Source organism: Salvelinus alpinus, chromosome 4, assembly GCF_045679555.1.
Source record: "Salvelinus alpinus chromosome 4, SLU_Salpinus.1, whole genome shotgun sequence".
Taxonomy (NCBI): domain Eukaryota; kingdom Metazoa; phylum Chordata; class Actinopteri; order Salmoniformes; family Salmonidae; genus Salvelinus; species Salvelinus alpinus.
This window is the reverse complement of record NC_092089.1, coordinates 61,055,730-61,082,442: the sequence shown is the minus strand read 5'-3', so window position 1 is coordinate 61,082,442 and position 26,713 is coordinate 61,055,730. Positions and strand designations below refer to the sequence as shown.

General features: G+C 43.9%; 1 protein-coding gene across 1 annotated transcript in view; it reads right to left on the bottom strand.

Annotated features, from left to right (window-relative positions):
• LOC139574054 (X-linked interleukin-1 receptor accessory protein-like 2) overlaps positions 1–26,713 on the bottom strand; it is a 325,366-nt gene that overhangs the window by 45,841 nt on the left and 252,812 nt on the right. Inside the window, exon 6 of the mRNA XM_071398191.1 lies at positions 18,661–18,735. Coding sequence (XP_071254292.1) covers positions 18,661–18,735 — 75 coding nt within the window. The remainder of the gene's footprint in view (positions 1–18,660; positions 18,736–26,713) is intronic.

The following is a 26,713-nucleotide window of genomic DNA, read 5'->3' as shown; positions in this document are numbered from 1 at the left end:
AGATACCTTGTTCAAGAGAAAAATTAACGATATGCGTAATACAATTTTCTCTGCAGAATCTATAAGAAACTTTGCAGGAATATTATCAAGGCCTGTGGCTTTGGAGCATTTAAGCTCTTCTAGCATGCTGACTATTTTGTCTGTTGCTACCTTTGCAAAGGAAAAAGAGTTTGGCTGAACCCCTAACTCGGGGTAATACTTATTGACTTGGTTGTTTCCATACAAACCAGAACTGGTGGGCAGCTTGCTAACCAGCTTGCTGGCAACAGAAGTAAAACAAGAGTTGAATTCATTGGCAACTTCTGCTTTTTCATATACCATCTCCCATACTGTTTAGTTTGTTTTTGGTAGTACCACTACAGCCTAGTTCCTTAAATGATTTCCAAAGCTTTTTAGGGTCATTTTTGTTCTCAATTATTTTCTCAGCAAAGTAACCCCTATTAGCTTCATCCATCCTGCTCTGTGCTTCATTTCTGTGGCGTTTATATAGAACAAAAGCAGGCTGCTCTTGAGAGTTCTTACATTTCTTAAAGGTCTTATTTCTTGCTTGGATAGATTCTAGAATCTCATGATTAAACCAAGGGCTAGATCTCTGCTTTACCCTGACCCGTCTAATGGGAGCCATCACATTCACCACATCAAGGAATCTACATTTAAAGGTTTCCCAGGCACTGTCTACCCGTACACTATCCAACACAGGTGACCAGTCAATTTTACCCACTTGCTCCCTAAACATTTCAACACAGTATTTTTTGAGTCCTCTGATTCTAACGGTTTTGTAACACTTAAATATATCTTTAAAAACCCTCCTTGAGCAAAATGTAATAAAATGATCACTGATTCCATATACTATTACTCCACTCTGTGATATTCTGGATTCATCAGACACCAATATTAAGTCAATCGTACTTTGCACTGTTTCACATACCCTGGTGGGATCTTTTATAATGTTGGTCAGAGCAAGTGATCTACAGAAGTGCATAAATACTTTGTAGGTTGGGCTATCCTTTTTGCAGACATCAGTATTGAAATCCCCCAATAAAATTATTTCCTTCACCAGGGAATCATTACAGTTTGACATCACAATTTCAAGACTTTCATAGAATGCATTCTGATTGGGCAGCCTGTAACACACCCTCAACAAAATCGGCTTGGTTTTGCAAAGGCAGATATCCAGCCAGACAATCTCCAGATCAACGCTTAAATCCGATCTGACGTTAAAAGCAATGTCCGATCTTACAAATGCACATACCCCCCACCGTTCCGATCCTTCCTGACAACAGAGTAATTGCCTATCTCAATTTCTGAGTCACAAACAGATGAATCCAATCATGTCTCAGTAAAACATAAGACACCCACCGCTGATGAGATACGCCTGTTGATTTGCAAATCAATCTTCGGTAGTAAGCTGTGGATGTTTAAGTGCACAAAATGTACACCCTTCTTGCCAAAGGCCTCACTGAATTCCCGATCCACTTGTAACTCGCCTCCCACTGCACTACCATCCTCCCGCTGCACTGCCTCCAGTGGCCTCTCTGCCACCATGGAGCACCCCTCCCCAGAGGCTGCTCCATCGTCCTCACCACCGTGTCCCCTGTCACTCGCCTCTGGTGGCCCTCTCGCCGCTGTGGACCCCCCTCCCCTCCTCCGGTGCACTCTCCACCCTCGGTAAGTCCTCTGGTCCCACTCCACCTTCAATGCTCACACACCCCATGGGTACAGCACACAGACAGCAAAGGTAAGCTTCATTGACCCCATGCCCAAAGCTAGGATTGCTGCATTTTAGATGAATCCACTGCGCACATTCCAAACATACCAAAGCTTTGCTGTTACTCTTTATTCAATGTTCGCAAGAGGAGCATGGGTGCATAGGCCTTTAATGGTGTTTGTGATAAACTGAGGTCCCGGACATTGATGGATATCACCCGATAAGAGAAGGCATAGAGTTATTATAAGATCTCCACCATTCATTTGAGATTTCAGACTGGCTTCAATGATCGTTTTCGTTTGTGCCAAGGTGCTATGAAAGTTAGGTATATAACATTCTTTCCAATCCGACGTGCTTGATGCCATCAAAAGTGTTAGCATGACTGAGAAGTTGCTGATAATTTACCATTCTTTCATCTAGATTGCAGATGCAATTATTTCCAGTGATATTTAAAACAAACACATAAAGTAAAAGTGCTGCCACCATGCCGAACTTGCCGGTCGCCATTTTCTATATCATGAACCCATGATACAGTTGAAGTCGGAAGTTGACATAAACCTTAGCCAAATACATTTAAACTCAGATTTTCACAATTCCTGACATTTAATCCTATTAAAAATTCCCTGTCTTAGGTCAGATAGGATCACCACTTTATTTTAAGAATGTGAAATGTCAGAATAATAGTAGAGAGAATGATTTATTGCAGCTTTAATTTCTGTCATCACATTCCCAGTGGGTCAGAAGTTTACATACACTCAATTAGTATTTGGTAGCATTGCCTTTAAATTGTTTAACCTGGGTCAAACGTTTCAGGTAGCCTTCCACAAGCATCCCACAATAAGTTGGGTAAATTTTGGCCCATTCCTCCTGACAGAGCTGGTGTAACTGAGTTAGGTTGGTAGGCCTCCTTGCTCGCACACACTTTTTCAGTTCTGCCCACAAATTTTCTATAGGTTTGAAGTTAGGGCTTTATGATGGCCACTTCAATACTGTGACTTTGTTGTCCGTAAGCCATTTTGCCACAACTTTGGAAGTATGCTTGGGGTCATTGTTCATTTGGAAGACCCATTTGCGACCAAGCTTTAACTTCCTGACTGGTGTCTTGAGATGTTGCTTCAATATATCCACATCATTTTCCTACCTCATGATACCATCTATTTTGTGAAGTGCAACAGTCCCTCTTGCAGCAAAGCACCCCCACAACATGATGCTGCCACCCCTGTGCTTCACGGTTGGGATGGTGTTCTTCGGCTTACAAGCCTCCCCCTTTTTCCTCCAAACATAACGATGGACATTATGGCCAAACAGTTCTATTTTTCTTCCATCAGACCAGAGGACATTTCTCCAAAAAGTATGATCTTTGTCTTTGTCTTTTTTATGGTGGTTTTGGAGCAGTGGCTTCTTCCTTGCTGAGCGGCCTTTCAGGTTATGTCAATATAGGACTCGTTTTACTGTGGATATAGATACTTTTGTACCTGTTTCCTCCAGCATCTTCACAAGGTCCTTTTGCTGTTGTTCTGGGATTGATTTGCACTTTTCGCACCAAAGTACGTTCATCTCTAGGAGACAGAATGCGTCTCCTTCCTGAGCGGTATGACGGCTGCGTGGTCCAATGGTGTTTATACTTGCATACTATTGTTTGTACAGATGAACGTTGTACATTCAGGTGTTTGGAAATTGAACCAGACTTGTGGAGGTCTACTATTTTTTTTTCCTGAGGTCTTGGCTGATTTCTTTTGATTTTCCCATGATGTCAAGCAAAGAGGCACTGAGTTTGAAGGTAGGCCTTGAAATACATCCACAGGTACACCTCCAATTGACTCAAATGATGTCAATTAGCCTATCAGAAGCTTCTAAAGCCATGACATCATTTTCTGGAATTTTCCAAGCTGTTTAAAGGCCCTTGCTGTGAGAAGGGGGTGCGAGGGGGGAGGGGGGTGCTGTGTGATAATTTAAGATACTCTTTGAAGGGGTAGGGTTTCAGATGTTTTTTTTAAAGATGGGCACGGACTCTGCTGTCCTCGCTTTAGGGGGAAGTTGGTTCCGCCATTGGGTACAGGACAGAGATGAGCTTGAACTAGGCTGAGTGGGAGCTGCACTCGCATATGGGTGGAAGAGCCAACTTAGTGTATGTAAACTTCTGACCCACTGGAATTGTGATACAGTGAATTATCAGTGAAATAATCTGTCTGTAAACAATTGTTGGAAAAATGACTAGTGTCATGCACAAAGTAGGCGTCTTAACCGACTTGCCAAAACTATAGTTTGGAGTGGTTGAAAAACGAGTTTTAATGACTTCAACCTAAGTGTATGTAAACTTCCGACTTCAACTGTATATTGTGGTAACGTGGACTCTTAACAACGTGATTAACCTTTAATCATTTTATAAGTAAATCCAAGACATTTCTATTGCTATTAATAATTCCCTGGACTGACTTTATTGTCAGTGGGCAGGAGGGTTTCATCTCTCCCTCTCCTAACATCAAGCTTATTTTATTACAGAAACAAATAGATATTATTGCTTTGTTTGATTACCTTGACTGGCGAACATAAACCCAGGATCAGAGGATAAACATAGATTAAAAAAATAATAATCAAAGATGGCCTTACTAAAATAAGTGACACCATTGAAAATAAGATACTTTTCAGAGGCTTCACGCACTTAAGGTACGGTACCAGAACCTCAAAAACACACCAAACTATTTTAGGAGAGAACAGATAATCAACAATTCATAATCTCTGGAAATGGATACATTCAATATCCTGTATAACAGGAAATTAAGCTGCCATGGTTTGGAGCAATTCCTCGTATCTGTTAAACTAAACCAGGATGGGTGGGAGGTTGATACTTAGAAAACTTCCAGCGTTCCAGTATGCGGTCTAAAGAAAGTCCAGTACCATCTCCGTATTGAGTCCAATCTTGGCAGACATCTAATTAACAAGTACTTGATGGGTAACTTAAAAATGATGGGGTTCATGACCATCGTTAAAAAAATATTAAATTAGATTCAACCTTATCTTCAATTTGTGCACAGGTTAATTACCTTCTCAGCCTTTTGGGCTATTTCAAACGCACAACTACCCAGATTAACAAAATGAAGAATCATTATGATGGTATTAAATTGACATTTTAGTCATTTAACAGACGCTCTTATCCAGAGCATTCAAGATAGCTAGGTGGGACAACCACATAAAAAGTCATAGTAAGTACATTTTTCCTCAATCAAGTAGTTATCAGCAAAATCAGAGTTAGTAAGGATTTTTTTTTTTAAGTCAAGTGAGAGTGTTAGAGGTTGCTGTGAGAAGGGGGTGCGAGGGGGAGGGGGGAGGGGTGATGTGTGATAATTTAAGATACTCTTTGAAGGGTTTTTTGTTAAGATGGGCAGGGACTCTGCTGTCCTCGCTTTAGGGGGAAGTTGGTTCCGCCATTGGGGTTACAGGACAGAGATGACCTTGGACTAGGCTGAGCGGGAGCTGCACTCGCATATGGGTGGAAGGGCCAAGACACCAGAGCTGGCAGAACGGAGGGCTCGGTTTGGGGTGTAAGGTTTGAGCATACCCTGAAGGAATGGAGGGGCAGTTCCTCTTGCTGCTCTGTAAGCAGTAGTGGATGCGAGCTTTGACTGGAAGCCAGTGGAGTGTGCGGCGGAGCAGGGTAACATGGGAGAACTTGGGAAGGTTGAACACCAGGCGGGCTGCAGCATTCTGGATAAATTGCAGAGGTTTGATGGCACAAGCGGGGAGCCCAGCCAACAGCGAGTAGCAGTAGTCCAGACGGGAGATGACAAAGGCCTGGATTAGGACCTGTGCCGCTTCCTGTGTGAAGTAGGGTCGTACTCTACGGATGTTTTAGAGCATGAACCTGCAGGAGTGAGTCACTGCTTTGAAGTTTGCAAAGGACGACAGGGTGTTGTCCAGGGTCACACCAAGGTTCTTTGCTCTCTGGGAGGCAGACACCGTGGAGTTGACAACTCCATCTTGAGCAGCTCCATCTTGTCTAGGTTGAGCATGAGGTGGTGGGCCGACATCAAAGCTGAGATATCGGCCAGGCACACCTGGCTGTCAGAAGGGGGTTTAGAGAAAAGTATTTGAGTGTCATCCATATAACAATGATAGGAGAGACCATGTGAGGATATGACGAAGCAGAGTGACTTGCTGTCAAGAGAGAAGAGGAGAGGGCCTACAACCGAGCCCTTGGGGACACAAGTCATGGGAGTATGTGGTGCAGACACAGATTCTCTCAATGAAACCTGGTTGGAGTGGCCTGCCAAGAAGTTGCAATCCAAAAGTTTGCAGAGCCTGAGACGCCCATCCGTGAGTTCTTGACGTTAGAGGAGTCGAGTGTTAGTTTCTTGAGGAGGGGACCGACTCTGACATTTTTAAGTCAGAAGGGAGACAGCCAGTAGTCAGGGATGAGTTGATGAGGGAAGTGAGGAATTGGAGAAGGTCTCCAGAGATGGTCTGGAGAAGGGAGGAGAGGATGGGGTTGGGTGGGCAGGTTTTCGGGAGGCCGGACCTCACTAGTCGCAAGATTTAATCTGGAGAGGTCAAGGTATAGGGTAGTTATGTGTGAATGGAACCAGTGGACTCAATAGGCTGAATGAATGGGAAGCAGATGTCGTCAACCTTCTTTTCAAGGTGGTTGACAAAGTCGTCCACAGAGAGGGAGGAGGGAGGGGTGGAGGACTAAGAAGGGAGGTAAAGGTGAAAAAGAGTTGCCTAGGGTTAAAGGCAGAAGCTTGCCATTTAGAGTGATAGAAAGTGGCTTTAGCAGAAGATACAGAGGAAAAGAAGGTAGAGAGAAAGGAGTGGAAGGATGATAGGTCCTCTGGAGGTTTAGCTTTCCTCCAATTTTGCTCAGCTGCCTGCAGCCCTGTTCTGTAAGCTCACAATGAGTCACCCATGGAAAAGGAGAGGAGGGCCGACAGTGAGAGTCATAGGATGCGTAAAGGGAGGAGAGTAGGGTTGAAGAGGCAGAAAAGGGAGACAGGAGGAAGAAGGATTTAGCAGAAGGGAGAGATGATAGGATAGAAGAGGAGAGAGTAGTGGGAGAGAGAGAGAGAGAAGATTGAGATGGCGCATGACCATTTGGGTAGGGGCTGAGTGGCTAGGGTTGGAGGAAAGGGAGACAGAAAAGGAAACAAAGTAGTGATCAGAGACCTGGTGGGGGATTGCAGTGAGAATAGTAGGCAAACAGCCTCTAGTAAAGATGAGGTCAAGCATATTTCCTGCCTTGTGAGTGGGAGGGGACTGGGAAAGGGTGAGGTTAAAAGAGGCAAGGAGGGAAATAAATTATTAGAAGGCAGAAGTCGGGAGGTTGAAGTTGCCAAGTATGAAGAGCAGTGAGCCATCATCAGGAAATGAGCTTATCAAGCTGTCAAAGGTCATTGAGGAACTCTCTAAGGGCACATGGTGGGCGATAGATGACAACAATGAGTGGACAAGTGACAGTGACAGCATGGAATTCAAATAAGGAGATGGACAGGTGAAAGAGGGAGAAAATCTCCACCTAGGAGAAATGAGTAGCCCTGTGCTACCACTGCGACGACCAGTATATATCTTGATACAGCGTGAGTCACTACTGGGGTGTCACTGTAGTATCATAATTATGAGATAGAAGTGAGTAAGGAAACTAGGGCATAAACTTAGAATAGCTATAGGACTGCAACAGATGGAGGGCAAAGGGATTTTATTGGGTAACAGTGGTTGATTGACAGCTCTCATCAGGTCTGACCACTGCAGGGTAATAGAAGCTTCTGTCCTCCATTATTGTCTGGTATATCCAGTCTATGAATGCATGGTAAAAGTGGTGCAAGAAACAAGACAAAACATGTCACTTTAGGGCAAATCCCCTCTGATTAGAGATTTGTAAAGATGTACAGTATGGAATGGTCAGACTGCACTTATGGGACCCAAGAGTAAGTACTGAGAAACTCCTTGACCTCAGGTTGACTCCAGAGAGACTTACTTCATGGAAATGTACGTCAGAAGTACAGGTCTGACAGTGGAAGTGAGAGAGAGAGTGAACAGGGCAATGCAGATCTGTATGAATTAACCTTCTAACTATCCTGACTGAAAAGAGGGGCGGATTTAGGTAAAACTTACATGTGGCAATCTAGAATTAAAACTATTCTGTGGCTGTCTGAAGTTCAGAGGTGACATTCTGAACACATTGGGTCAAGACTAATCTTCATATTCACAATCACATCCTGAGCCTCCTAGGGGTCTGCCAGGGATTTCATTTTAATACAAATCTAATTTCACTCAATTTCCTTTGGTTTTGGAAGAGATTGGTGCGGAATTAGAGTTTTAAACTTTGATATGGTCCGTGCCATGTGCTGAAAAAGGACAGTGCACAGTGCATGTGAGCTATTAATTCAAAATCAATGTAGCATAAGCAATTGTGAGATGATACTATGGTGTTTTCATACCACTATATTACTGATTCAAACATAATCCATCATCTCTGTTGGGAATAGATAAACACACAAACTCCTCAACAACAAATATGAATATATCAAATACACTCACTCCTTTACAGGTCAGAGATGCGAAAGCTGACATGCACCTTTCATTAGGAATGGTTTATGCCACAAAGTATTCATTGTTTATGTCAGACACGATCTATGGAAAGAACATTTGTGGTTACCGCACGTTACATAAAACTGCCCCATCGAGGTCATATCTGTCGAAACAGAACACACCTGACCTTTTCCTTTAAACATTCACTCCTGAACTAGTGCTATGCAGTTCGTCATTCTTTTTGAATGAATCTTTAAAATAATTTTTTTACCCCCTTTTCTCCCCAATTTTCGTGGTATCCAATTGCTAGTAATTTCTATCTTGTCTCATCGCTACAACTCCCGTACGGGCTTGGGAGAGACGAAGATCGAAAGCTATGCGTCCTCCGAAACACAACCCAACCAAGCCACACTGCTTTTTAACACAGCGCGCCTCCAACCCGGAAGCCAGCCGCACCAATGTGTCGGAGGAAACACCGTGCACCTGGCTCCCTTGGTTAGCACGCACTGCGCCCGGCCCGCCACAGTAGTCGCTGGTGCGCGATGAGACAAGGATATCCCTACCGGCCAAACCCTCCCTAACCCGGACGACGCTAGGCCAATTGTGCGTCGCCCCACGGACCTCCCGGCTGCGGCAGAGCCTGGGCGCGAACCCAGAGTCTCTGGTGGCGCAGCTAGCGCTGCGATGCAGTGCCCTAGATCACTGCGCCACCCGGGAGGCTTTGAATGATTATTTTTACTGACTTCAGAGCCATGATTCTTTTTCTGAGTGACTCGTTCATTTTAGTCGTTCGTTTGACCTGCTGGCCGCAATGAATTCTACAGCAGGATTAATACGTGCTCCTCCGTTGACTCAGGAGAAGTGCTCCAACCGACAACTGTCTGTCATATATGCAAAATAGATCATGCTGCAGTTAGCATAGAGAAGAAAAATACATGTTCAGAACTGATAATTAATCGCATGGTGCAAGAATGAATGCAATTCATTGATTAGTGAATGTTATGGTTAACACAGCTTTGTAAAACCAAAACACACAGTTTATCCTCAACAAACTCGAACTTCGGAACGAATCGTTTAGGGTGCTGCAGTTTTCAAAGGATATTGTGCTTATCACCCTCACGGCAGTCAAGCAATGCATTCCGCCAAGAGTCGTTCACAATCTAGTCCGTTTGCGGCCACAACTAGACCTCGTTTCAAATGTACACTCTTAGAGAAAAGTGTTCCAAAAGGGTTCTTCGGCTGTCCCCATAGGATAACCTTTTTTCGTTCCAGGTAGAACCATTTTTGGTTCTAGGTGGAACCCTTTTGGGTTCCATGTAGAACGCTGGGTTCTACATGGAACCCAAAAGGGTTCGACCTGCAACCCAAAAGGGTTTTTCAAAAGGGTTTTCCTTTGGGGACAGCTAAAGAACCCTTTAAGGTTCTAGATAGCACCTTTTTTTCTAAGAGTGTAGCAAGAAATGCTCTTATTTGTATGCTTAGCTATTGACAAATGTACATTGTATTGAATGTTATGATGGGCACAGCTTTGTAGAACCAAAACATACACACTTTCACAAGTCTCACTCACAAATGACAGCTCCAATAAGCCCCTTATGGTGAACGACATGTGAACAAGAGGCTTGTAGAATGATGACTATTTCGAGTTTTCAGTTCATCGTTAACCGGTAGGAGGTCCTGAGTGCTCTGGGCATTACTGACTCAAATGAACGAAGTGAGTCGAAAGAGATTAGTTCTTTTGACTGAACGAGTCGAAAAGATCTTAGTCAGTAGTAAGAGCTGAACTTTCCATCGCTATCCTGAGTGCCACAAGTCTTAAAGCGTAAAAACAACCAAACCACACACTGACACCACTGGAGGTCATACATGAAGCTAGCTGTACAGTATATAACTGATTAGTTGGTGACTTGGCATAGTCTTGGTGAGATATAAAAATGTAGTCAAAGCTTCAATGTTAAAAAAAATCACAAAATGCAACTGACGGATACTGATTAATTCAAACCTTTAGGAAAAATATGGGTTTGTTACTACAATACTCGTTTTTTTTTCATGCATTTTTTACCACACATTCTGTAAAGTTCTGTATGATTTTTTATCTTTTGTAACGTTGCCTGTGGATACTGTAGCTACGTGTCATGCTGTACCGCAGAGCTCACAGAAAGGTCATTAACATTAGGCCTTAAAAGGGCACACAAGCTCCTCGTCTACCGCAGTATGTTGAATCTGACTTCACACACACTGATAACTGGATAAGCCTGCCAGACCTGCAGTCCACAATAACAAGTATATTTGGTCCTGCCCAATACATACACATATCTAATTTCACCCTATCATCAGAGAGCACCAAATGAGTCTGGATGAACGCTAAAAGGGGGTCTTTGAGCGTTCATCTAGTGCCGTATCCTTGTAAAGACTTCCTAGTACTACAGATTCAAGGCAAAAGGTATCATGCAATTTCAATAAGGGATTTATTCATGACTAGGCTAGGCACAAAGAGCCTTTTCTGCAGCTTTCAACGTAAAAAAAAAAACGGCCAGCATTTGCATTTTAAAAGAACACCTGTGATAGGCATAAATGTGTTGTGAAACAAACCGTGCAAATGGCTTGACATTTTCATTTCACTTGTCGTCCTTTCAAAGGGAGCTGTTGGAGCAGCACAATCAACTGCTGCAATGCACTGGCCTGTCAGGTGGATGTGTCACCTGGCCTGCACTGTGCTGTGATGTAACCCAGCTCCCAGCAGCCTATAGAGGGATGTGTGTGTTAATACAGAGAGGCTAGCTTCTTGTGTCTGGTACTCTGGCCATGCCACAGGGTTACCTTTGACCCCAGGACCAGCCCATGCCCAGTGCCCATTCCCTTGGCGCCAACCGTTTTATTTAATATCCACTCACTCTCTGGAACAGTGACCAGAAAGTTGATTCCTTTCCCACAGGGTGACAGAGAGAGGTAATTCTATTCCATTATCTCGGTTATTTTCAGCACAGGATAGAGTTAGACCGATAGGATGTTTGCCAATTTGGGACTGATTTTCCTCTGTAGATAGGGGACCTGGGGGATGGTGAGTGACCCTGGTCATATATTTATTTTCATATATATTTATTTTTAAATCAGCCAGATACAATCATACACATAAGAACATCAACTTACAGACGCACACAAACAACGACTACATCTCATCTGCCCAGACCCACATGCTCACACCCTCATCCCTGGTGCCTGCATTATGACTTGCTTTATAGTTTGACTGGTCTTTGAGGCCAGCTGCATCACAAACTGAGTTATAGAGAAGTGGTGTGTGTGTTTGTGGTGGGGTGAGAGGGATAGGATGAGGTGGGACGAGGGTCTGATTTAGACACATCTGCACGTGTCAAGAGGTTAATGGCACTAATCGACATAAAAACATTGTTGAACTAGTTAAACTGGAAGATAAATTAATACTAAACATATTCATAGACAACATGGTACATAATGAATATGATATCTGGTCTCAAGACAGTACTTTGTATGCTGTATCAAACCGATAAAAGACAACAGGGAATTTCAAAATATGATTTCACGAGTTCATTTACCCCATGTCAATGACTGTGATAGCTAGCTATCTCCCATCCATACACAACACACACTACCGCCTCCGCACTCTAGATGAGCGGCTGTATACTTAGCAGGCAGCACACGCAACATGAAAGGACTTGGAAGGTTGGACTTCTATACACATCCCTAATAGAGCTCTCATGGCTGCTCTCTGTGCTGCAGAAGAGAGGAGAGAAGCTCCTGTCAAGGACAAGTCATTATACCACTAATTAGCTGCCTTTATTATTATTTTAATACTGATGATCTGACTTGTGCATCTGCATGCTAACAACAGACACAGAGAGAGCCAAGCCTAGCCTGGCGATGTGGTCTAGCAACCAGGAGAAAAACATTTATATAGGATACCAAATAATTACGTTTTTCTGATGTTAACAGGGTAATTACTGTCTTTATCAAGGCTTTGAAGACAGTGGCTTAATTATGGACGAAAGGGAAGTTCATTCAGACTGAAACGAGGTTTGAGGTTAATTTGCTAGTTTGAGGTTCACACTCTTTTGACGACCGAGAGAGATATCACTCTTTATTTAATTGCTGAAAACCATTATGGACTATGATCATGGCCAGTAGGCTATGTGCTCTATATTTTGAGGACTATCATATTTCATTTGATCAATGTTAGCAAACTGCCATGTCAAGTTAATCTTTGACTGACTAGTAACGAGTCATGAGGAATGGGACCTCCTTGGGCTTTTGTACACCAGATTGGCAATCTTTAATTATAAAAAGATCAAGAAATATTCCCCCTGCAATTAGAATGACACTGTGATATCCAGTTGGTCATTCCCCCACCCTTGTTATTGGAAACAAAAATCTGCAGACCTTTCTGAAACAATCACAAGTGACAGTTTTATTGGCAAGTATATTTTGGGAAACAGAATGACATGAAAATTGAGAACAAAACAGAACAAAAGGATCAGCGAAATGGCAGAACGGAAATTGCAGATGTGGATTTTGGAATGAAACGTGCATGATGATCACTGTCTTTGTTCTTTCTTGGCTTGGTAAAATGTTTTATACTCATACATATTTGATATACAGTACCAGTCAAAAGTTTGGACACACCAACTTATTCAAGGGTTTTTCTTTATTTTTACTATTTTCTACATTGCAGAATACTAGTGAAGACATCAAAACTATGAAATAGCACATGGAATCATGTAGTAACCAAAAAAGTGTTAAACAAATAAAAATATATGTTATATTTGAGATTCTTCAAAGAAGCCACCCTTTGCCTTGATGACAGCTTTGGAATGCATTTAAATTAACAGGTTTGCCTTGTTAAAATGTAATTTGTGGAATTTCTTTCCTTAATGCATTTGAGCCAATCAGTTACGTTGTGACAAGGTAGGGGTGGTATACAGAAGATAGCCCTATTTGGGAAAAGACCAAGTCCATATCATGGCAAGAACAGCTCAAATAAGCAAAGAGAAACGACAGTCCATCATTACTTTAAGAAGTGAAGGTCAGTCAATCCGGAAAATTTTAAGAACTTTGAAAGTTTCTTCAAGTGCAGACGCGAAAACCATCAAGCAGGACCGCCACAGGAAAGGAAGACCCAGAGTTACCTCTACTGCAGAGGATAAGTTCATTAGAGGTACCAGCCTCAGAAATTGCAGCCCAAATAAATGCTTCACAGAGTTCAAGTAACAGACACATCCCAACATCAACTGTTCAGAGGAGACTGTGTGAATCAGGCCTTCATGGTGGAATTGCTGCAAAGAAACCACTACTAATTGACACCAATACGAAGAAGAGACTTGCTTGGACCAAGAAACACGAGCAATGGACATTAGAACAGTGAAAATCTGTCCTTGGGTCTGATGAGTCCTAATTTGAGATTTTTGGTTCCAACCGGCGTCTTTGTGAGACGTATGAGGAGGTGTGGGGGTGCTATGCTGGTGACACTGTCAGTAATTTATTTAGAATTCAAGGAGTGATGGAGCGCTGCATCAGATGACCTGGCCTCCACAATCACCCGACCTCAACCCAATTGAGATGTTTTGGGATTACTTGGACCACAGAGCGAAGGAAAAGCAGCCAACAAGTGCTCAGCATAAGTGGGAACTCCTTCAAGACTTTTGGAAAAGCATTCCAGGTGAAGCTGTTTGACAGAATGCCAAGAGTGTGCAAAGCTGTCATCAAGGCAATGGGTGGCTACTTTAAAGAATCTAAAATCAAAAATATATTTGGATTTGTTTAACACTTTTTTGGTTACTACATGATTCCATATGTGTTATTTCATAGTTTTGATGTATTCACTATTATTCTACAATGTAGAAAATAGTAAAAATAAAGAAAAACCCTTGAATGAGTAGGTGTGTCCAAACTTTTGATTGGTACTGTAAATCATATACTACTGTGTACTATACACATTGTTTGAAACAAATGAAAGTAAATATGCCATATATAGCAACTTCCAAGGTAAACTGGCATTAAAAGTACATCATTGCTCTAACAAACCAGCACTAATTAGCTTGCTTTTTATTGTGAGAGTTGTGTCAAAGGAATGAATGTTTCTTAATATGAATGTTTCTTAACAGGCTCTGATAATGTACTTCAGCTCCAAGAAGAGGTAGAATGACCTACTGCCAGAAGCTAAGACCTTTATAAATGTGTACTACATACTGTATGGGGCGTACAGTGTAAGCATGGGAATAAACACACAGCAAACACATCATAAAACAATAAGCTGAAGGCAAAGCTATTCCTACTGCCATAATACCCTGCGGTTGATCAATGTTAAGTATTACAACTTGATTCTGTAGTTCTCAGATACACACAACACACAGCGGGATTCTGTACCCCACCCCACTGACTCCTCTCCTCCTCTTACTCTCCCCCTCTCTCCCTCACTCAAGGTTGCAAACACAGCTAATTAACATATTTATGAGTCTTGCAACCAACTCTGATGACAAATTATAGTGAGAGAGATATGTTCCTACACAGAGCGCAATCGCTCTGCCGTTACTCTATCATTCTGACACCCAGCTCTCTCTGCGCTCAACGGGATGGGCCTCCAACTCTGTTTCCTGTCACTCTCTGGATATTTATATCAAGCATAAATACCCAGACACTGATGGAGTGCCAATCCACCCCTCCGCATTACAGAGACATATTTGTCTTCCTATGTGTCACAAATTCCAAGAAACTGAAGAGCCAAGCAGAAGCAGGAGATGCTGGAGCCATGCTTGGTGCACTGTGGGGGAACTGAATGCATTCACATAATTGGATTGGCCTACGTGAGGATGACACTGCCCGTTTGTCACCGACCCTGTGATTAGATCAAGGTGAATATGTGGGAATGTGGCGTTCATTCAACAGTAGTATTTATGGTCTGCCATTTTGGGTTATTGCACACCTGAGGTCAAGACAAACTACAGATGTAGAATCTTAATTTGATCATCCTGTTGTTGCACGAAATGCAAACTTGTAATGTATTCTATGTTTAAAAATGCTTCTAAAGTTTGTAATTTGCACTTTTATTTTATTTGACTTGATTTGCCCTAACTAAAAATGTATCATCCCCTACAAAAATGTCCATTAATTTTAATCCACACAATAATTCACATTTCCTGTTGCTGCAGGATAAATATTTTTTCCTGCTCTGAGAAACTGGTCAAATTAAGATCCTACATCATATACAGTATGAGAATTTTGCTCATGATATGACATTAATGCACAAAAAATAGGCCCTTTTTGAGATGAATAATGTGCTTTCCTGGAACATCTTGCTAACAATACCCCCCCACCCTCCTCCTGCAGTGTATCCATCTAGCCAGGAGCCTCAGTGTAATCTCAGGCGTTGTGTCTTAATATGGCCTCTTCTCTCCTCCTCCTCTGCTGGAAGGGCCCTTGTGGCGTGGGGCTGTCCATGAAGAGTAGGCAGAACCACAGACAGAGCAGAGACACAGCGGCGCAACGCTCTCCTCTCCTTGGTCCTCTCCTTTATCGTGTCACTCCTCTCAGATGCTCCGGCGGCTAATCAGGCGCCCTGTGGCTAATAATAGGCCCTTCTCGTGTAAAGGGTACGGGGGAGCTGATTTCCATGGAGCTATTAAATCTTCTCTGCACTTAGCGTCTCCTCAGCTAATAAACACTGACAGCTGTGGCCTAATGGTCCAGCCGCCAGAACTCACCACAGTGCCTGCCGCACAACAATTAATTACCAATTTTGTGGGGCTACAGGTTCTTGTCAAGGAGCCCTTTCCTTTTTCAGGGGACGCTGCTGTGTTGCCCATTCGAGGCGGAGCAGTTAACAGCTCACATTTAATTTGATGAGATGCGGATTGGATATCATATAGAAGGACTTAATTCAATCTGTTAGGTCTCTTGAGCCATAAGCATATTCACATTCACGTCATAAATGTTTTATGTGGATTACAAGGAGTAATGGTAAGGGACAGGTTGATCAAATCTACATCCCATATTTATTCCAGCCTTTGTTAATTTCAACACTCTCAGTATTTGTTAGTCTATGAGTATAACAAAACTGTGTGTCAGTTAGAGACAGTGTCACTCTTCCTACTATTTTTTTGCAGATAAAGCAACAGTGACCACAAGACTGGGTATAGTCATGGCTCACAAAGCTGTAAATATCTTTTTTGTTATTAGGGTGCCTATTTCAGTACAAATGACCAGTTCCTTCGCCTCAGAGGGAGAATGGATCCTTGAGAAAGCCATTACTTTAGCAACACCCAAGGTTTATACTTTCTCTCCTTCAAGCAGCCCAGACCATTCTCTGTTCCCTATCTATTCATCATTCAAACAAACAACTTAACATAAAAAAAGCATTTTTTTCCATATCAAATACATAAAATCGATACGAAATCCTCGTACCCCATTGCTGAGATTAAAAAACAACAACAACATAAGAGAAATTGACAATATTGTACGAGGAAGTCGTGTTTACACTTTACGAGCAATTATTAACATACAGTGTGTTCACTCACACGGCAATACCTTTGGAGCAAACGCTCACCACACACACCCTGCCAGAGATATTTTTTTCCTGTATCAGGCGTAGTTAGGGGTTCTTTCTCCAGACGCCCAGGCACTCGATAAATCCTGATGCGCATGGATGGAATGCCTGTGACAGAAGGTGTGAAATCCATTGTAGGGCGCAGGGGGCTTGCTGGATGAGAGAGATTTATGCTGTGTTATACAGACTGCTCACTCTATTAAGTTTAATTGGGTTGGGGCTGCCCGACTCTTCATCCTATCAGAAATATAATAACCACGCAGAGAAAGGTAACGATTGAGAATGGCAAAGCAGTAAAGATATTTATTCCATAGGAAGAACTGCAATAAATGTCCTGGGGTTGTAAAGCAAGGCATATAAGGTCCAGTTTGTGTATTATCCAGAAAGCTATTATGCACTGATTGGGTAACAGGGTTGTTCTTAAACTGGGAAAAATACACATCATTTGTTAAACAGCTTGGATTCAGCCTGGTTTCTTCTAGCAAGACTACTGAACACTGAGGGTAATTGGTGTACCAAGTGCCAATCACCAACAGAACACCTTGACCTAGAGCAGAGTATACAATTACTGTATCTGTAAAGCAAGGTTAACAAAAGCCCAAATGAAGTAACTTCTCATGGAAACCGTAAAATGACATGCAACAATGTAGTAGAACTGGATAGTGTTCACAATATGGCAGACCTGAATGTGAACACTGCACGAGGTAGTAGAACTGAATAGTGTTCACAATATGGCAGAACTGAATGTGAACACTGCATGAAGTAGTAGAACTGAATAGTGTTCACAATATGGCAGAACTGAATGTGAACACTGCACGAGGTAGTAGAGTGCTACGCCAACCAATAATGTCGGAGCCAGTTGTTAGGGGAAGTGTATTATTTAAATACCGAACAGTGAAGAAGAGGAAGGAGGAGGAGAAGAAGAAGACGACGACATCTCCTTGGCTCTGCAGGAGCTCGGAAACTCCATCCCTTCAGCTGTCTCCTCCCAGTCTCTGTGTTGATGCATGTGGAATAATGGCCTATAATTTACCCCAACTTGACAGCTTAAATATGCCTTCCTCGCACTTGTTTTGTTATTGTCAACTGGTCCTGAGCTCCAGAATAAGATTTAAAGAGTGTTTGTATATCTCGCAGGCAGGGCTTTTTGCATGGTAAGTGCCGAAAGCACATTGTAGTATGAATATGTGGTTGTAACGTTCCGGTAAAATGTTTTAAATTAAGTGTAATTTTGACACAATCATTGTATGGACACAGATTTGAAAGAATTGTGTTGTTTCACGCTGATAACAGTGGATTTTAGCCCTTTTATTAAAATGTTCTAGACTACATTGTACAAGGTGCAGGAGAATGAGCTGAGAGGCTACGGCTGGGAACCTCCCCCAGGTTAGAACAAGCTCATAATTAAATATGGAAACAAGGGTCAGGGGAATCCTGCATGCCAGTGGTGATACTGTGTTCTGTTTTGATCTCTCGGAACATTTGCCTGCCTTGTGTGTTATACTTTCTATTAGCCCCCAGATGTATGTATTGCAAATGCCCCCTCAGGCATATTTGGCTGATTGCAGCAACACTTTTTAATGGAGTTGACTCAGGCATTAGAACGCAGTGTTGGTGATCACTCTGCTGCTTTACAGTAGAGGACATTCCAACAAACAGAGCTCCAAAACTATATTGACACAGCAATGGCAATGTATCCCCATCCAAAAGGCACTGCAGTAAAATGTATTTTGAAGAACAGGCCAGCCCGGTTGGAGAGAAAGCAGCAAGGAGCCCCTGACTATTGCAGTCTATAATTACACTTGTCCGCTCTATGGAGAGGAGAGCGTTAGCACTGGCTCCCATGGGGAAGACTTACCCGGTTGGACATCTATAACACTGGCCTGTCTCTCAGTGGGGAACAGGACCTTCGGGGGTCTGGTTGTGAGGAGAGCTGTAAAAGAACAAGCACACATTGAGAGATAGGACAGACAGTAGGGAGAAAATAAACATATTGTTGTGCAGGCGATTACACAGCTTCTCATACTGAGCAATGTTGAGAGGATCAGTAATCCATGCAAATAGAATGGAGCTGTTTCAGTGCGGGCAAAACTCTCCCACAAACATAATTTACAAATATCATTATATTATATACTGTAATCAGTTAGCTTGTGGGAACACCAGCAATTTGCTGAGGAGTGCTGAGTTTCATCATTCTAAAATGCAGATGCACGCACACACACACACACACACACAATTTCAGTTTGAGGACACTAGAAGGGGAAAATGTGTAAATTAGAACCACTTCAGACCTCAAGAGACTTGCATTACCAGGACAGTTAGCAGAGTGTGGGATACAGAAGTGAGCTGAATAATCGTGGGCCACTTTGATAATGTAAAAACTCGGTGGATTAATTACATAAAATCATCTAGAGATATGCTCTAAAAACATGTGAGTGCACTGAAAGTATTTGATCTCCTGGAGTTTAGTTAAGAGTGTTGAAATGGTTTCTGTGCTTTAGAATATCCTGACAAAGGTAAATTAAAGCAGATACAGTATTTAAAAGCTGGGTGCACACATGAGTGAGAGAACTTTGTGGTATAGGGCTAGCTGGAGTATATTTTAAGTGAAACATCGCAGCAGCAAGCTTTCATGTTTACAGTTTGAGAGAGCATAACACACTCTTGGATAGAACTGTATTAGTGCTAGAACTGCCTGACACGCTCATTATATCTGTGAGTTTTAAAATGCATGTTTTCTTTCTATTTAGCTGCATAATCTATTTTGCTAGAGCATTAAAGCCAACATAAAGAAACCGACTTGTTAAAAAGAATAAATTTGAACTTTTCAAGCCATTTCTAACTGTCAGAATATTAGCTACTAATGTAATCCTTGTACAATACAAGACAAACTTGCTGCATGAAAAGTTCAAATTGCAGTTGCCCTGTATATAAAAATGGTCATAATGAATATAATGTGCAGAGTCAGCGAAAATATTGACACTGCATTCACTGTATACACAAACACTAATGATATAAACAGCAATGAGGTTAGTTTGTTCTGCATATCTGGCAGTGCACAGTTTACTCTGCCCATTCACCGGGAGAAAAGGGGCCAAAACCCTCAGAGCAACCTTCAATTCAAGGAGAGAGAAGAAAATTGTATGTTATGAACATTTTTATCTTTTTGGCCCCCACTTAATTTTCTCTCCATTGTATGAGGAGCGGCGGTAGCGGGAGTGAGGGATGAAGCTGGGACCCCTCATCCATCTTGGGGGGACAGCTGGAGCTTTAGCATGCAAATGAAAGCTATCATTCTTGTCAAGCAAGGAGCCAGAGAGAGCCCACACGCCTGCAGACCCACAGCCACTTAATATTCTCCACCCGGCAGGACCACCCTCGCTGGGTGCCGGCCCTTCCCGGCCCCTTTGCAGCCCCTGTAGGTCACCTGCGGCCGGACCCCTATCTGCAGCACCACCTTGCTCCTGAGAGAGCAGCCCCCTCAGCTCAGGGGCCCTCTCTCCACAGAGAGAGAGATAACACTCACTTGGACACACAAATGAAGTATTAACATTTTGTATGTTGCCATGCTTATGCCTTATTGATAATACTCTTCAAAGGGAACACATCAAACACAGTGTGGCTATGGTATGGGAATGTTTTGTACATATCAACACAGTGGACTCTTTATTTACCACTGCAGTTTGAAACCTCACATCTGCATATTCCCTAAGCAGAATTCTGCTCTGGAACTTGAAAGTAAGCAACCCTGAGATGATCATTCCTCTCCCTATCAAGTACTTAGCCTGGTTTGCTTTTAAATGTGGGGTAAAATTCTCAAATATTACGGTAATCTTAAAGATCTTAAAAATAATTTTCCGCCCGGCTGCACCATTTTACACTCTGTCCGTTTCCCCTCATGAATTTTCAGAGCTCCTGTTGCAATATTCAGTATACTTGACTTGTGTGTGTTTGTATCCACTTTGCTAATGCACTACAGAGGGAAATGCTGAGCTTTCATGTAGTTTAAATGGATTCAGAGTCAAATTTGCATTGGAAATAACACTACTGGAGCAGGGTGTGAAATGTTCCTTCAGAGTCGTAACATGTGTGATGTTTTCGATTGGTCCTCTGAAAACATGACAAGACATGGCAGTAAGTGTGTTGTCACAGATGCTTATTACGTAAGTGAAGTGGTCAAACAATATAGGATATCTCAAAGGACACCCCTAGCTGTTCAAAGGCAGCTATACGCGTACAGCTGGAAAAGCATCGATTTTTTGCCCTGCCATACAACTCAAGGCATTGACTGATCTCACTGTGAGAAAAAAAGTCAAGCAATTAAAATGATTTCAATGGGCTATTAACAAGGAAGAGACTGATTTGGCCTTGTTTTGAAGATTGCTCATTAAGAAATGCTAGCGTCATGACTGAAGCCAAACGGGAGTTGTCTTGGGGGTGTTGTTAGATGTGGGTGTTTTATGTTCACATATCGTACCCTGGCAGTTACTGTTGTTTGTCCCCCCAGAATCACCGTAGCAACAACATAGCCACTATCACTTCCTAAAAATAGTCCGAATGAATCTAAGATAAATCAAGAAATCTGTCATTAATGTAAATGTTTTTGCAGAGGAGGTCATAATCGTGCAATTTTACATCTAGCTAAAGTGCAGTATTTCTCAAGAAAAAAAACGAGTCACTGCATACAATGTATCTAGTCGGGAAAGTCTGGCTGTGCGCTCAGGACTGATTTCTGAGAACAATTATGTAACGGTCCTGACCTGTTTTCTGTTGTTTTTGTATGTGTTTATGGTCAGGGCGTGTGTTTTGGGTGGGCAGTCTATGTTTTCTGTTTCTATGTTGGTTTTGGGTTGCCTGGTATGGCTCTTAATTAGAGGCAGGTGGTTTGCGTTTTCCTCTAATTAAGAGTCATATTTAGGTAGGGTGTTCTCACTGTTTGTTTGTGGGTGATTGTCTTCCGTGTTCGTATATGTATGTACCATACGGGACTGTTTGGTTGTTCGTTTCGTTTTGATGTAGTCTGTTCCTGTCCGTGAGTTTTACGTTAGTTATGTAAGTTCATGTTCAGGTTTTTTCGTCTACGTCGTTTTCTTGTTTTTGTAATTTTGAAAGTGTTTGTTTTCGTGTTGCCATCGTGTTAAATAAAAGATGGCTAATTTCCCGAATGCTGCGTATTGGTCCACTGATCTTTCTCTCCTCTCCTCGTCTGAGGATGAGGAGAACGACAGCCCTTACAGAATCACCCACCACGCTAGGACCAAGCGGCAAGGGAAAACTCAACGGAGTAAGGGACAGGAAAAGAAGGAGCAATGGACTTGGGACGATATCTTGGACGGAAAAGGTTGCTACACATGGGAGGAGATCCTGGCTGGTAGGGATCGCCTCCCATGGGAGCAGCTGGAGGCACTGAGGAGAGCAGAGGCTACCGGAGAGAGGAACCGGAGTTATGAGGGAACGCGTCTGGCACGGAAGCCCAAAAAGCCCGTAAGTAACACCCAAAAATTTCTTGGGGGGAGGCTAAGAGGTAGTGGGCCAAGGGCAGGTAGGAGACCTGCGCCCACTTCCCAGGCTTACCGTGGAGAGCGGGAGTACGGGCAGGCGCCGTGTTACGCAGTAGAGCGCACGGTGTCTCCTGTACGAGTGCATAGGCCAGTGCGGGTTATTCCACCTCCCCGCACTGGCAGGGCTAGATTGGGTATTGAGCCAGGTGTCATGAGGCCGGCTCAACGCGTCTGGTCTCCAGTGCGTCTCCTCGGGCCGGCATACATGGCACCTGCCTTACGCATGGTTTCCCCGGTTCGTCTACATAGGCCGGTGCGGGTTATTCCACCTCCCCGCACTGGTCGGGCGACCGGGAGCATTCAACCAGGTAAGGTTGGGCAGGCTCAATGCTCAAGAGTGCCAGTACGCCTCCACGGTCCGGTATTTCCGGCGCCACCTCCCCGCCCCAGCCTAGTACCTACAGTGCCTACACTACGCACTAGGCTACCAGTGCGTCTCCTGAGCCCAGTTCCTCCTCCACGCACTCTCTCTGTAGTGCGTGTATCCAGTTCGGTGCCTCCAGTTCCGGCACCACGCACTAAGCCTCCTGTGCGTCTCCAGAGCCCTGTACACACTGTATCTTCTCCCCCTACTAATCCTGATGTGCTTGTCCTCAGCCCGGTGTCACCAGTGCCGGTACCTCGCATCAGTTATAGAGTGGGCTTTGAGAGTACAGTGTGCCCTGTCCCTGCTCCCCGCACTAGTAGGAAGGTGCTTATCCTTAGCCCGGTGCCTCCAGTTCCGGCACCACGCACCAGGTCTACAGTGCGCCGTATCCGGCCAGAGCCATCCGTCTCACCAGCGCCATCTGAGCCATCCGTCTCCCCAGCGCCATCTGAGCCATCCGTCTCCCCAGCGCCATCTGAGCCATCCGTCTCCCCAGCGCCGTCTGAGCCATCCGTCTGCAATGAGCCTGCAAAGCCGCCCGTCTGCCATGAGCCTGCTAAGCCGCCCGTCTGCCATGAGCCTACAGAGCCGTCTGCCAGACAGGAGCCGCTAGAGCCGCACGCCAGACAGGAGCCGCTGAGAGCCGCCCGCCAGACAGGATCTGCCAGAGCCGCCAACCAGACAGGATCTGCCAGAGCCGCCAACCAGACAGGATCTGCCAGAGCCGCCAACCAGACAGGATCTGCCAGAGCCGTCAAAGAGCCATGAGCGTCGAGAGCCGTCAGCCTGCCATGAGCGTCGAGAGCCGTCAGCCTGCCATGAGCGTCGAGAGCCGTCAGCCTGCCATGAGCGTCGAGAGCCGTCAGCCTGCCATGAGCGTCGAGAGCCGTCAGCCTGCCATGAGCGTCGAGAGCCGTCAGCCTGCCATGAGCGTCGAGAGCCGTCAGCCTGCCATGAGCGTCGAGAGCCGTCAGCCAGCCATGAGCGTCGAGAGCCGTCAGCCAGCCATGAGCGTCGAGAGCCGTCAGCCAGCCATGAGCGTCGAGAGCCGTCAGCCAGCCATGAGCGTCAAGAGCCGTTCAGTCAGGATCTGCCTGAGTATATCAGCCGGGACCTGCCCCTTGTCCCGGTGCTGCCCCTTATCCCGGCGCTGCCCCTTGTCCCGGTGCTGCCCCTTGTCCCGGTGCTGCCCCTTGTCCCGGTGCTGCCCCTTATCCCGGTGCTGGTCCTTATCCGGGTGCTGCCCCTTATCCTGGTGCTGCCCCTTGTCCCGGTGCTGCCCCTTGTCCCGGTGCTGCCCCTTGTCCCGGTGCTGCCCCTTGTCCCGGTGCTGCCCCTTCTCCCGGTGCTGGCCGTTCATTTAGGGGATGTTAGTTTTAGGGTGGTCATTGGGAGGGGAAGACAGAAGCGGGGAGTGACAATGGGGGTGTGGGGACAGCGTCCAGAGCCTGAGCCACCACCGTGGTCAACTGCCCACCCAGACCCTCCCCTGGACTTTGTGCTGGTGCGCCCGGCGTTCGCACCTTGAGGGGGGGGTTCTGTAACGGTCCTGACCTGTTTTCTGTTGTTTTTGTATGTGTTTATGGTCAGGGCGTGTGTTTTGGGTGGGCAGTCTATGTTTTCTGTTTCTATGTTGGTTTTGGGTTGCCTGGTATGGCTCTTAATTAGAGGCAGGTGGTTTGCGTTTTCCTCTAATTAAGAGTCATATTTAGGTAGGGTGTTCTCACTGTTTGTTTGTGGGTGATTGTCTTCCGTGTTCGTATATGTATGTACCATACGGGACTGTTTGGTTGTTCGTTTCGTTTTGATGTAGTCTGTTCCTGTCCGTGAGTTTTACGTTAGTTATGTAAGTTCATGTTCAGGTTTTTTCGTCTACGTCGTTTTCTTGTTTTTGTAATTTTGAAAGTGTTTGTTTTCGTGTTGCCATCGTGTTAAATAAAAGATGGCTTATTTCCCGAATGCTGCGTATTGGTCCACTGATCTTTCTCTCCTCTCCTCGTCTGAGGATGAGGAGAACGACAGCCCTTACAAATTACATGTCTATAACTTCATGATCTGCAAGCTGTCAAACTATCGTAAATAAAGCACAAGAGTCAGTAACGCACAGAGCTTGCAGGACCCCCTACCAGCGAACGATGAACACTAAAAACTCGATAGAGTCATGGTTCTACAAGCCTCTCGTTCACAATAGGAGGCTTATTGTAGCTGTCATTTGTGACCGAAACGTGTAAAAGTCTACTTTAAACAATGTACATTTGTTGATTGATAGGCATACAAATATGATTATTTCTTGATACATTTGAAAAGAGGTCTAGTTGTGGCCGGAATCGGACTAGATTGTGAACAACTCTCAGCGGACCCTATTGCTTGACTGCCATGAGAGTGATAAGCACAATATCGTATTGCCGCTGAGCCGGAGGAGCATATACCAATCCTACTTTAGGACACATTGCCGCCAGCTGGTCAATTGAACGACTAAAATTAACAAGTCTGTCAGAAAAACAAATCATGACTTTCGAGTCTGTAAAAAGAGTTGTTCAAAAAGAACTAATCGTTCACGAACTTCACATCATTAGCTAGCATTGATCAGTCAGCCAGGCCACAATCAGCTTATCAGGTCACTGGCGAGTGGCGATGTGTGTGCTTCGGTACCGTTTCGTTTTTTACAACTTTCTCCCTATCTTGATAAAGAAACAGTATAAAATAAAGAATACAAATAATACAAATTGTTTTGAAAATATTGTTGATGTCGTCGTCTTACTTTACGCACACATTTTTGTGGTCACCATCCCTTCAAATTTCTCACTGTCAATCGTGATTGATGAATTACTTTTCCTGGTGAAATATCCATCCAGTATCTGCCTGCTAACTATTTGATCTCTATCAGTTTCATGGGAATATGCATTTAGATCTTCTTAGTTATGTACAGTGTTGTTTTCAAATTATGTACAGTGAGCACAGTTTTGAGCAAATGGTGTTAACAAACTTTAGCATACCTGTGATTTGTTTCAATCAAAGCACATATTGTGCATAGTGAGGAGCGCTGTTGTCACGCCCTGACCTTAGAGAGCCTTTTTATGTCTCTATTTGGTTTGGTCAGGGTGTGATTTGGGGTGGGCATTCTATGCTTTGTTTTCTATGTTTCTTTATTTCTATGTTTTGGCCGGGTATGGTTCTCAATCAGGGACAGCTGTCTATCGTTGTCTCTGATTGGGAATCATACTTAGGTAGCCGTTTTTCCCTCCTTTCAGTGTGGGTAGTTGTGGGTAGTTTTGTTAGTGGCACTTATGCCCTGTAAGCTTCACGGTTGTTCTTTCGTTTCTTGTTTTGTTGGCGACATTTTCTAAAATAAAAGGAATATGTACGCTCACCACGCTGCACTTTGGTCCACTTCTTTTGACGGCCGTGACAGCTGTTGGGTTGTGGTCGCATGAGAAAAAATATGGCCTTTCGCTCAATCATCCTAAAATAAGTGGTGTTTTTTCTCTTACAGTAACATTATACTATGCTATTATATTTGTTCTGTTACGTCGAATACTATCATTATGTGATCTTGCAGAAATGTATTCAGATTTGATCTAACTTTATTAAACGAGCACCATTCGCCAGAGTAGCCTGTTCTCTATGACTAAAAGAATAGACTGTATGTAAAGTAAAGAATCCCGCACATGTGCAGAATCATCGGGACCTTTAGCAGTCAGGAAGAAAGGTCCAGAAAAGTTGGATGTGCAGCCACGCCGAAAAAACAAATATAACAAGGGCCAAAGTTGGAGAATTACAGAACTTGGTCGTATCTTCAGGTCACCAAGTCTCCAAATCTACAATTAGACGCTAGTTCCATGCCAATAGGCTCTTTGGAAGGGTTGCCAGAAAAAAACCTTTGAGAGCAACCAACAAATTTAAACGCCTGGAGTTTGCTTAAGGGCATTGGCACTTGGATTGGAACCGGTGCTATGGTCAGATGACAGGAAGATAAACGCTCT